Consider the following 12,157-nt stretch of genomic DNA (forward strand, 5'->3'; position numbering starts at 1 on the left):
CCCGGCAGCCACTACCTAGGAAAACCAGTTGTAGAGCGTCAGCTGCTGGGCCAGGCTCACTGGCATTGTAGGGAACCCTGGCGGACTTTCCCCTGCATCCCTCCCCCAAATTTCCCCCTCCTCGTAGCAACCTCCACATGCCTTTCCCTGTCTCATTCTCTTCTTCTCAGCTATTCCCCAACCCACCTTTTATTTGCCCCCCCCCCCATCTTCAGCTATATTCATTATTCATTTACTTCATTTATGCCCTAACTCTCTCCACAGTGGGGACCAAAGCAGCTCACATCATTTCCCTCTCCTCCTTTTTTATCCTCAAAACAACCGTGTGAGGTAGGTCAGGCTGAAAGTGTCTGACTGGCCCAGCATCACTTAGTGAGCTTCCATGGCAAACTGATGATTGGAACCTGGGTTTCCCAGACCCAGCTCTGAAGCTCTAATAGCTACACCACACTGGCTTCTGTAGGGTGCCTCCTTCTGAACAGGAGCAAGCGGCCGGGCCCAGCTGAGTCATGCAAGTCAGGTGGCTTCAAGTCACGCAGTGGCTGCTGCCAGGCATGGTCCCAAGAAGTCCTCCCTTTCAAGTTAAAAAGGTCCCGGAAGGGTCCCTTCCTCCTCCCTCCCCCCCCAAGCTGGCCTTTTCCTCACAGAAACAAGGCATATAAAGTGGCCATTGCTTAGCAACAGCCACTGAGGGACTCTGTTTCTTAAAGCTACAGGCACTCCTTTTATCATGTTGGGGTTCTTTTAACCCCCCCAATGGTTTTGGGTTGGGGTTGTTTTTTCCCCCAGATTTCACATTTTCCTGCAAACCTGGGGTGTTTTTTTAGGTTTGTCAAAAGATCTCTCTTGCCTGTTCACAGCCCCAATCACCAGATTTAAGTATCCTAAGGACTTGCGGGAGGCATCTCATTTCTCACTCCCACACTATTTCCTCTTTCACTTTCCTGAAAGTCCCCATAGCCTCTCTCCTTTCCCTGCCTCTCTCTCCTGCCCATCCAACTGCCAACCTACATTTACCTGTCCAACCTTCCAAATGGTTCTACCCCCCCCCCCCCCCGCAGCCTCTACCTAGGAAAACTACGGCCCAGTTGTGTGGTGCCAACCACTGGCCATGGCCCACTTATAGGGTAGGGAACCCTCAGGGACGTGTGAAGGAGGGAACCTCACTTCCCTCTGTATCACAGTCCCTATGCGATTTCCTACTTCCACGGACAGGGATGAAGTCCTGGGAAACTCCTGGAGATTTTGGAGGTGGTCTAGAAGATCTGGTCCCTCTCACCTGGGGATCAGCTGAAATTCCGGCAGATATCTGGGCCTCACCCGGAGGCCACCAACCTTAGTGACACAAGACTCCTGTTTAGATTTGCCACAGACTAACACGACTTCCCCTGTGACGAAGCAAGCTCTGACGCACTAAAGGTTATCTTGCTGGTCTTGGAAGGCCAAATGCACAATGCGCATAAGCTGAGACATGGCTGCCAGACCTGACTTGTAGTCAAATGCAGGACAGGAGAAAGAGCTGCAGGCAGACCAAAAACAGCGTGGGAGGGGAGCCTGAAGTCTCCCCCCCCCCCCCCCCCACCCCCCGAACAACAGAATGCTTCGGAGGCGAGTTCTCCGATCCTACGGGTGACGACAAGTCAAGTTGGATGCCCGTGTTCCAACTCCTGTCACACGCATCATGCATTTTGGCCCTGAGATGACACTGGACGTTAGGTTGGCTGGCCCTTGGAAACCGTCCACAGAGTAGGTGGAATTGGAGGGAGGGGGAAAGAACAGTCGTGGTCAACTAACAGAGCTTTATTTATATAATCAGAGCACCAAATTTTATGTAGGATACATTGTTTTATTATGCTGTATTGTTGTGTGCATATTTTAACTTCGGCATGGCCGTCTGTTAGCCGCCCTGAGCTGTTGGATAGGGCAGGATATAAATCCCAAAAATAAATAAATAAATAAAGTAAATAAATTAAATGTCGCAGAAGTAATTGATTCTTCTTTAGTGGAAATAATCAAGAAAAATTACATGGCATGAACAGAAATTACCTGCCTCTTCTTCTTCTTCTTCAGCCCTGGCCTTCCTCAATGGCTCCTAAGTAAAAACAAGGTAGGAAGAGAAGAGACATTGAGGGTTCAGAAAGAGAAATCGACAAGAATGATTCACTGTTTTCCACGAACAATAATGATGTTTAGATATTAGTTAGTGCCTTGAATTGTTAAAAGTATGTCACAAATGTTATCTTGTCGCAAATCAAACAGCAACCGAATAGGACAGGTTGGTATTTTGCCTCCAGGCTGCAGATTCGGAAGGCTGAGGATAGGAGGATAGCCTGCCCACAAGGCCAGCTAGTGAGACGTTGGTGCCGGACAGATTTGGACCAGAGACTTATCATTCTTAGCCTTTAAGTCTCGTTGGGGCACATCTAGGCACTCGGCTGCCGCCTCAGATGAGCCTCTGGGTGGCTGATGAACGGATTCCCTTGCCTCAGCCTCCCACGGCCACCCCTCCCACCCAACCCACTTCACCAGACTGCTTTTTAAAAGGAAGGGAATTACCAGATCTCTATATAACGGTATAATGATCCATTTCACAATCTATACGTTCTCAGCTTTCATTTTTTAAAAAGTAATTCTTTATGCCTGCAACTTTCCCATTAAAAAAGGCTGAAATACATGCGGGGAAGCAGTAGATTTTAGCGACAGATCAGTATAATGCTGTTGTGCTAGAGCGATCTGTCAACTGGGTTTTAGAGTCCTCTGGTGACCTGGGGGAGGGATGGCATCTGCCGTGTGGGTGCTCCGTGGCCTCTGTCTTCTGCAGCAGCAATAAGAGCTATCTGGAGAGTCAGTGCCATGTGAAAACAGCCTGCCTCAGGGGTCAGGAATGGTCTGGACATTTTTAAAAACAGGACTCAACTGTGCAATCAGCTGCAGGCGATTTTGGTGGTTTCCAGACAGGGACGGGATTTTGTGATTTCCCCGTTGCTGGTGCAGTTGCAGAAAAAGGAACAGCGGCAATGGGACTGCCACGGGGCGGGGGGTTCCCTGGAGCTTCCCCGCCCCAGCCCCCCTCCCCCTCATCTGGGCCACCAGGTCTTCTGCTGTTGTTTTTAAGGACTCAACACTAGAACACAGTCACAGCGGGGACAGGTTCTCTGAACTCCCAGCTCTTGTTTCTCAAGAAAGTCTCCGTCCCCCCCACACACACACACACCCTTGCAAAGATATACCATGGAAATGGCTGCTGTGGGGACATGGTCTGAGACAATGGCTGCCATGTGGGGCAAGGAATCCAAATTTCCCCACTCGCACAGAGGCCACCCAGACTTTACTGCAATATCATGTTTCCCAAAACTTCACAGCAACACAGGTTTGAGAAAGATCAGCAAACAGCTGGGGAAAATTAACCCCCCCCGGGGGGGGGGAGGTCCACAAAAGGACCACGATGCTGTTGGGAAGCAGCGGGATGGGGGGGGACGACACACTTCCCCAAAGCATTCAACGCTGGACAGATCACCCACTTGGAAATGGCCGCTCTGTACTTCATGGGACAGCTTTTTAAAACTGTTCTTTTCTGAAACCACAGTTTGTTTTCCCCCGTCTAGTAACATCAGGGAATCATAGTCCTTGGTCCGTTCTAATGAAAGCCGACAACGCTGTTTTCAGTTGGCCTGATCGACCAAGGCAGGGGTTCCACTCGACCACAACCTTTGCATTTGACTTAACAGAAAGGTCTGGCAGAGGAAGTTTCGCAAAGACTATTATTAGCAGTCTTTCCAGCAGCAGCCATAGAAACACAGGAGGCAAAAGGCTCCCTACTTGAAACATAGAATCATAAGAGTGGGAAGGGGCCATACAGACCATCTAGTCCAACTGCCCAATGCAGGACCAGCCCAAAGCATCTCTGACAACTATTTGTCCAGCCTCTTCTTGACAGCTGTCAGTGAAGGGGGGCTCACCACCTCCCAGGGCAGCTGATTCCACCTTTGAACCACTCTGACCGTGGAAAAGTTTTTCCGGATATCCAGCTGATACCTTTCTACATGTAATTTAAACCCGTCGCTTCGGGTCCTCTCCTCTGCTGCCAACTGGAACAGCTCCTTGCACTCCTCCCAATGACAGACTTTCAGATATCTAAAGAGAGCAATCATGTCCCCCTCAGTCTCCTCTTCTCCAAACTAATGAGCCAGTTTGGTGTAGTGGTTAAGTGTGCGGACTCTAATCTGGGAGAACCGGGTTTGATTCCCCCACTCCTCCTCCACTTGCACCTGCTGATGTGACCTTGGGTCAGTCACAAGCTCTGACAAGAGCTGTCCTTGAAAAAGAGCCATTTCTGTCAGAGTTCTCTCAGCCCCACCCACCTCACAGGGGGTGTCTGTTGTGGGGAGGAGAAGGGAAAGGAGTTCGTGTAAGCCGCTCTGAGACTCCCAAGTGAAGGACAGGGTATAAATCCAATATCTTCTTCTTCTTCTTCTTCTTCTAAACATTCCCAAAGGCCTTAGCTTTTCCTCGTAGGGCTCAGTCCCCAGACCCCTGATCATCCTCGTCGCTCTCTTCTGCACCCTCTCAATTTTGCCCACATCCTTTCTGAAGTGAGGCCTCCAGAACTGCACATAGTACTCAAGGTGTGGCCTGACCAAGGCAGTGTACAGAGGGGCTATATGGCCTCCTGCTCCCCCTCTTTGTCACCTGCATGAACTGCTCCAGCAGATGCCCAGTGCCAGCAGCAGCCACGCCCTACGAGGACATAATGCAGGTGTTCACAACACCCCTGGAGACAACCAGTACGCCAAATAGCCAAGGAACCCTTGAGGTGGAACACAAGAGGCTCAGCACGCCAGCCACACACACAACATGCACAGCTGCCACAAAAGCCAGACGGAAACAGAGAACCACGTGCGGTCACTGGGATGGCTAGACCCAGCCAGAGCTTGGGGCTGAAGCCCAGGAGTACAACAAACAAAGAAGGATCCTTAGGGCCAAGGAGATCTAATGCCGTTCAGAGGAGGAGCCTGCCTGTGTGCGAAGCCGATACAGAACAGCACGGAAACACAAAGCAGGGATGCGGCCCAGTGGTATCATTGCTGCAAGTGCACTCCCTCTAGGCCTTCCAGAAAACATGTCTGCCTTGCTACAGCATTCTCAATGCACAGAGCATGTGACCACCCTCCTGGGGGGGGGGTTCCCCTCCCTTACTGACAAGGAATTGAGGGAAGGTCCAAATGACGGAAGGGAGAGAGCAACAGGATGAGAGTCTTCAAAGGAGCAGGCTGGTTTCCCACTTACCCCTTCATAGGTCTCCTTCACATGAAAATACTGGCTGATGCAGGCACTGTAGGCAATCAGTTCTTTCAGAACATTCTGCGGGTAAACTCCTATTTTGGTCTCCAGGTCCTGGTGGAAGGCTTCATACCTGCCAATCAATTGGTGAGTGAAAGTGAAGTCCCACACGCCACCTCTGCCCCTGGCAAACCCTCCTCCGCCAAATCGGCAGCAGACATTTTCCAGATACTCTCTGACTGTGAAAATGCTTGCTGTTCATAGATGGCATCAGATGATTTTTACAGCAGCCATCAACAACTGTCTGAGGGCTGAAACACAGCGGGAGCCAGAATCTGTCAATATGTAACATGCAACGTTGACTTGGGACAGAACAGTTGAACAGCACATCGTAATGCTAACATTCAATTTCTGAAATGGCTCCATTTTTATTCATTTCTAAAGCGCATTATGTCAAGATATTGTACAAAGAAAAATCAAGGCAAACAGTATGCCCCATTCCACTTGCACAAGATTTGGCGACAGCCACAAATGTATGGGCAAGGGGCTAGGATTATCTTCTTTCTTCCCTCTAAGAGCAAAATTTGTGGTCGTTCCATGGGCCTTGGTGTTTAGTCATGACGGCCACATGACCACGGAAATGTCTTCGGACAGCGCTGGCTCTTCGACTTTGAAATGGAGATGAGCACCGCAACCTTAGAGTCGGATTCAACTGGCTTTTGAGCAAGGGAACCTTTACCTTTACTTTACCTATCCCGAGGGCAGCAAAAGGGTCCCCCCACCACCAACAACCAGGTCAGGATTTCTGTGCATTTGGGAATTTCCATGGCCCGCAGGGGGAAAAAATAGTGTTTCAATTAACACTGAGGAAGTAGTCAAAATGGCCCGACGAGGGCCAAGCATGGTCACTGAGGCAGAAAGGGTTGCAGGCAGGAGACAGTCAGCTATGGGGAGGGAAGGGAGACGAACTGCCCTTATTGAGTTAGACATTAATACTCCACACTCTGTGCCCCAATGGGGACCCAAAGAGACCGACAGTGTCACTTTCATTTATTTATTTATTTATTACATTAGGTTTCTAAACCACCCTTTCCCTGGAAAACAGGGCTCAGGGCGGTGTACATCAATAATAACATACTAACGCACTATTGTACCGTCATTGTTAACTGGCCCTGGGAAGAGATGGCACTGATTAGGTATACCATCTTAGAAATGCCATCTGGATGAAAGATTTTGTTTAGAACATCTAGAGCACTTAATATGTTTTCTGTAATTTTTGTAATTTTGTAACAATGGTTTTATGGTTTTAACTGTTTAATGCGTTGGCGTATGCCTAATTGTGAGCCGCCCTGAGCCTGCATTGCGGGGAGGGAGGGCTATAAGTTGAAATGATAAATATAAATAAATAAATAATAACAGCCATGTATTAATCTACTATTCAAACCATGAAAATACTATAAAAACACAATTAGCACCCTGATAAGATGATGCTAAGCTACCGGTTGTGCCATTGCATCGTTTGGGGGGGGGGGGGGGGGGGAAACAGGCGTGCCAGATAGATGGAAACCACGCCTGTCCTCAGCCCCATGCCTGGCGAAGAGTTGCATCTTGCAGGCTCTGCGGAACTGCATTAAATCCTACAGGGCCCAGGTGTTATCCGGCAGAGAGTTCCACCAGGTTGAGGCCAAGGCAGGAAACACCCTGACCTTGGTCAAGGGCAGCTGGATGTCTCTTGGGCCAGGGACCCCCAGTAAGTTCTTATCCACCAAGGGCAACACTCTTTGGGGGGGTACACCAGGAGAGGCGGTCCCGGAGGGGGGGGGATACCAGGAGAGGCCGTTGTTGGGTCCTTAGAACAGCCACCCTGGAGATCTATGGCTTGAGCAGAAGAAGCAGGAGTGGGGGCAAAGTCCTGCTCGGGCAGAAGGCCAGGCTCCATCCCAATAGGTACCCCAGCCCTGCCCACTCCGGCTGCAGCCAGACACCGGGGCTGACACTGCACCGTGCTCTTCCCTTCTGGGCCGGAATTGGGGGTCTGAGGACTGAGCACGCTCAGCACCTGCCGTGGCTCATGGGGGAAGGGTCCCACTCAAGCCCTCCAGTCCCAAACACTGAGTTTCAACACAACTACGGCATCCAGCACTGCCAGAGATTCCAGCAACGGTGCACCTCTGACATGCAGCAACCAGCGAAGATGATAGGATTTCTTCGCCTTTCCTTATAGTTTGAATAAAGTGGTCCTGACAAACTCAGTGAGCTTGCAGTTGCACCTGCTTTCGGTTTCCTCTTTAAAAAGCAAATTTTCTAGTCTCTATGGAGCTTTAAAAAAAACACAGCTGGTGAAACCTCAGAAGCAAGAAAGGAAAGCCGAAGGCACGGGATTTGGGGAGAGGGTGAACTGCCCTGGCACAGGATGGGGAGGGTCTTGCGCAGGAAGCGCCACAGACGGCCTTTCACGTACCCGGCCTGGATGCAGTCCAAGGCGGTGTAAACCTTCTCCAGCTGGGCCTTCAGCTTCTCCTCGGAGCCTTGGGTCCTCAGCTTGTCGATGGCTATGTCCAGGTGAACTTCCCTTAGCTGGTGCCATGTGGAAGGAAGCAATTGGCATTAAGAGAGGACTGCACGCTTTAACTGGGTGGGTAAGTCAGTTGGAGAAAAACTTAACGGATTCCTTGCAAGAGCAAATCTTGCGGTCGGTGTCAGTGAATTAGGTGGGATTTCTATCTCAATTTAGAAGCATCTTCAGGCGATACTGGACCAGGGCATCCAGACATATTTATCTGACCATCCACCTGTTTACATGTCAAACGGGTGTGTGCGTGTGTGTGTGTGTGTGTGTGTGTCTATTTTAACAGAAAATGGTGAGTGGACTCTCTCCCCCTGCCTTTCCTCTCCTCAGTCTCTGGCCGCGCCCCCTGCCCTCACATGTCCCTGCTGGAATCCATCAGAAGTAGAGGAGGCTTCCCTCCCTCTCCTCCTCTTCCTTCTGCTGGCACCCTCTGCACTACCAGCTGCTCTCTGGGCCCTTTTAGAGAGTGCGCCACAAGTCACATGTCCCCCGTCGCATTTCCCAGTCTCTCGCCGAAAGTCCCAACCTCCCTCTTTCATTCCCACGGTGCTGCCTTGCCTCTCCTCCCCTCCGCCTGCCCCAGTAACCCTAGAGAAGGCCCCAGAGGGAGTGTGGGAGCACAGATCCCAATGGAACGCCCACATGAAAGAAGAAGCCTGCCCATCTGCCTTCTCACCCGGCTTTTTCTTTTTTACTTCTCTGCTTCCAGCACCAGAGGCTGGCTGGGAGAAATAGACAGCAACCACAGAAGACAGTGTGGGGAAAGCGCTGACCTGGACACCCCAGGCGAGCCCGGCCTCGTCAGATCTCGGAAGCTAAGCAGGGCCAACTCTGGCAAGCCCTTGGATGGGAGACCTCCTGGGAATACCAGCAGTCGGGAGGCGGGGGCAGACTTGATTCAGCCACCTCTCAAAATATCCTCCAGGCCCCCAGGAGGGGTCAGTCACCAGAGGTCACCATGACTCCCAGGTACACTCACACACGCACACACACGCATGCACATATAAAAATACAAAAAGAAAAAAGACAGGGAGGGAAGTAACATCCAGTTCGTGGAGAGATGGCAATAAACCAGGAGGGGTTAATGAAAGCTCCCCTTCAGAGGAAGGACAACTCTTAACACTAGCTTGGGGGGGCGGGGGGGAGAGCCCCCTCTGAAGTCTACATTTCCCACTCACCCACTTTCCATGGAACCACCTGGTCAGCCACTGTGAAAAACAGGATGCTGGACTAGATAGACCTTTGGCCCAATTCAGCTAGGCTGGATCCTCTACATTGCTGTATATTTCCTTACTCCTCCTCCTGCCCCCATCAGAAATCAGACTGCTGCTCTTCTGACCTTGTTCAGATTTTCGTGCTTGTTCCGCAAGTCATTCAATTTACTATGAAGGTCGTTCTCCAGGTGAACGAGGTTGTGCTGATGAACATCCCAGAGGACAAGAGCATCCTGGAAATACTGGTAAAGGTGCCTGCAGTTGATTTCGGTATGTTTAGCCAGCTGTTCAAAGTCATTCTAGAGGAACCAGAAGAAAAGAACTAGTTGTCACGGATGCAAATTTTATCTGCACCTATATTCATTGGGGCCGGGGGGGAGAGCCAGTTTTAATCAGAGAGGGCAAATGTTCCATCAGTGGTGCTGCGCATTAAGGGCATGATGGGAGGTGTTACTATCACAACACATTTAAAAGAGCGGGTGATTTTCAAGGTGGAACTTCTTCGTGGAGGTTTCCATTTCCTTGCGTGCTCTGTGCAGGCGGGAGAATGGCCACGCTATGGGAGTTAACGAGGTCAGGGCAGACATTCGTCCCATTCTTTCCACCACTCCGTGCCTCAGGCTGGGACAGAAGGAGCCATTTGAGTGGAGCAGCGCCTGCTTCGAGGTTTGGGGAGTTTGGGGAGGGAAAGGCATCGGTGACTTGCACTGAGGACCTGACCTCCTGCTCGCCCTGCCTCTGGCCTCTCTACTGGACTTGCCTCTGGCCCCTCTGAAGCTCTGAAGAAGCTCTGGGTGCTTTTGCCCCTTGCCTGCCCGGGAAGACACTACCCGCCTCTGGGCCCTCTTAGACCGCTCTGGTGGTGGAGAGTGCCATCGAGTCCCAGCCTACTTAGGGCAGCCCCCTGAGTAGCAACCCTGGACTCCCTGGGTGGGCTCCCTTCCAAGGACTAAACAGGGCCAAGCCCTCTTAGCTTCCGAGATCTGATGAGACCGGGCTAGCTTGGGCTGTCCAGGTCAGGTAAGGGCAAACCGCTTTGCAGCCTTGGACTAGGCTCCCTCTAGCCCCGTATCTCGCCTCCAACATCGACAGTCGTACACCAGGCGAAGCTCATTCCAACCAGGAGCCTGCCGCCTTGAATCACAGTCTCCCTGACTGGGGCTGGCAAACAGCAGCTGGCCAGCATTGGAGCCACAGCACTGCCTCACCAAGCGCATGGTCTTCCTTGGGCTCCTGTGCTCCGAGGGCTCACGCCCCACAAGGAACACCACGTGCAGTTCCGTTACTGACACGGTGACTCCGCAAACCACAGATTTTCTGCACCCTGCAAACTGAGGTGGCGGCAGGCGCTTGATCCAGGCAGACCGGCTCCCAAAGCGGTTCACAAATAAATCCTACTACACTTTTAGATTAAAACTTAAACCCAGAACCACCCAAATTTCTAGCTCTTTATTTTGCATTCCTTTCACTTTTTATCACAGTAGGTGCGTTATCCATCAAGAGCCAGCATTCAACCTCACAACTAATACATTGTCTACCTTCCTTCTATGTCAGTTACTGGAACACTGGGCCAAGTTTCGCCTTTATACATTATGACTACCATTTGTAAGATCATCATTCATATTGTTACTAATATTGTAATTTGTTGGGTGATCGTGAGATATTGAAAAAAATGGTATTTAGCAGAGATAAGATAGTCCAGCAGAGCCAGAGTAAAATAATTCAGACTGAGAGTCCATGTGTGATTAAAATTTAACTCCTTGGTGGCTTCCTTCACTGGGGTAATCTTGCGACCTGGCTTTCTCACCCGAAGGCTGAAGAAAGAGAGTCCACTCCCACAGGCAGAGTCCGCAGCATTCCAGCTTGAAGTTCTGGAGGCCTCAGCCTCTGTTTTCTTCCCTGCGGGACTACTGCCCCCTCTTAGGTAGCCCCCCTGGCAGCCAGGTAAAGGCATCCTATGCAGCTGGTCAAGGCCACCAGGTGTTTTTAATTAACGCTCAGCCCAAACAGGCTGCAACCAAACTGTGAAAACTTATAGCTTGGTCGCATTAATGAAAGCCTGAGATCTGTAAGTTCTAATCCTTACACCGTATCTCGCTTCCAACATCGACAGTCATACGCCAGGCGAAGCTCATTCCAACCGGGAGCCTGCTGCCTTGAATCACAGTCTCCCTGACTGGGGCTGGCAAACAGCAGCTGGCCAGCATTGGAGCCACAGCACTGCCTCGCCAAGCGCATGGTCTTCCTTGGGCTCCTGTGCTCCGAGGGCTCACGCCCCACAAGGAACACCACGTGCAGTTCCGTTACTGACACGGTGACTCCGCAAACCACAGATTTTCTGCACCCTGCAAACTGAGGTGGCGGCAGGCGCTTGATCCAGGCAGACCGGCTCCCAAAGCGGTTCACAAATAAATCCTACTACACTTTTAGATTAAAACTTAAACCCAGAACCACCCAAATTTCTAGCTCTTTATTTTGTATTCCCTTCACTTTTTATCACAGTAGGTGCGTTATCCATCAAGAGCCAGCATTCAACTCACAACTAATACATTGTCTACATTCCTTCTATATCAGTTACTGGAACACTGGGCCAAGTTTCGCCTTTATACATTATGACTACCATTTGTAAGATCATCATTCATATTGTTACTAATATTGTAATTTGTTGGGTGATAGTGAGATATTGAAAAAATTGTATTTAGCAGAGATAAGATAGTCCAGCAGAGCCAGAGTAAAGTAATTCAGACTGAGAGTCCATGTGTGATTAAAATATAAAGTTTTTACTAAATTCTAGCATGGGGAAGGGTAACTGGGATGAAAATAACAACAGAGCTAAGTTCCCTACATCTTTACACTACAAAGACAAGACTAGAAGAGAGGTAATGGCTGCTCTCCTTCTTCTTCAGAACACCAAAACAAAGATGGGAAGAGAAGCCATAAAATGCTAATACACAGGGGTCGTTTCGTAGAAAAAGAGCTAGGGGAACTCATTAGCATAATTCATTAGCATATGCCACACCCCCTAACATCACTGGAAGTGTGTCATAAGGCCACACACCCTGACATCACCGGAAGTGTGTCATAAGGCCACACA

At 50.3% G+C, this 12,157-nt stretch overlaps 1 protein-coding gene across 1 annotated transcript in view; it reads right to left on the minus strand.

Annotated features, from left to right (window-relative positions):
- The window catches only part of CCDC180 (coiled-coil domain containing 180), a gene marked incomplete at its 5' end in the record, with an annotated part of 77,589 nt that overhangs the window by 45,181 nt on the left and 20,251 nt on the right, over positions 1-12,157 (minus strand). Inside the window, 5 exons of the mRNA XM_015411272.1 lie at positions 2,047-2,092; positions 5,287-5,413; positions 7,742-7,857; positions 9,189-9,362; positions 10,272-10,387. Of these exons, the coding sequence (XP_015266758.1) occupies positions 2,047-2,092; positions 5,287-5,413; positions 7,742-7,857; positions 9,189-9,362; positions 10,272-10,387 (579 nt within the window). The remainder of the gene's footprint in view (positions 1-2,046; positions 2,093-5,286; positions 5,414-7,741; positions 7,858-9,188; positions 9,363-10,271; positions 10,388-12,157) is intronic.

The sequence above is a fragment of the Gekko japonicus genome, unplaced genomic scaffold (assembly GCF_001447785.1).
Source record: "Gekko japonicus isolate JY-2015 unplaced genomic scaffold, Gekko_japonicus_V1.1 scaffold1795, whole genome shotgun sequence".
Lineage (NCBI taxonomy): Eukaryota > Metazoa > Chordata > Lepidosauria > Squamata > Gekkonidae > Gekko > Gekko japonicus.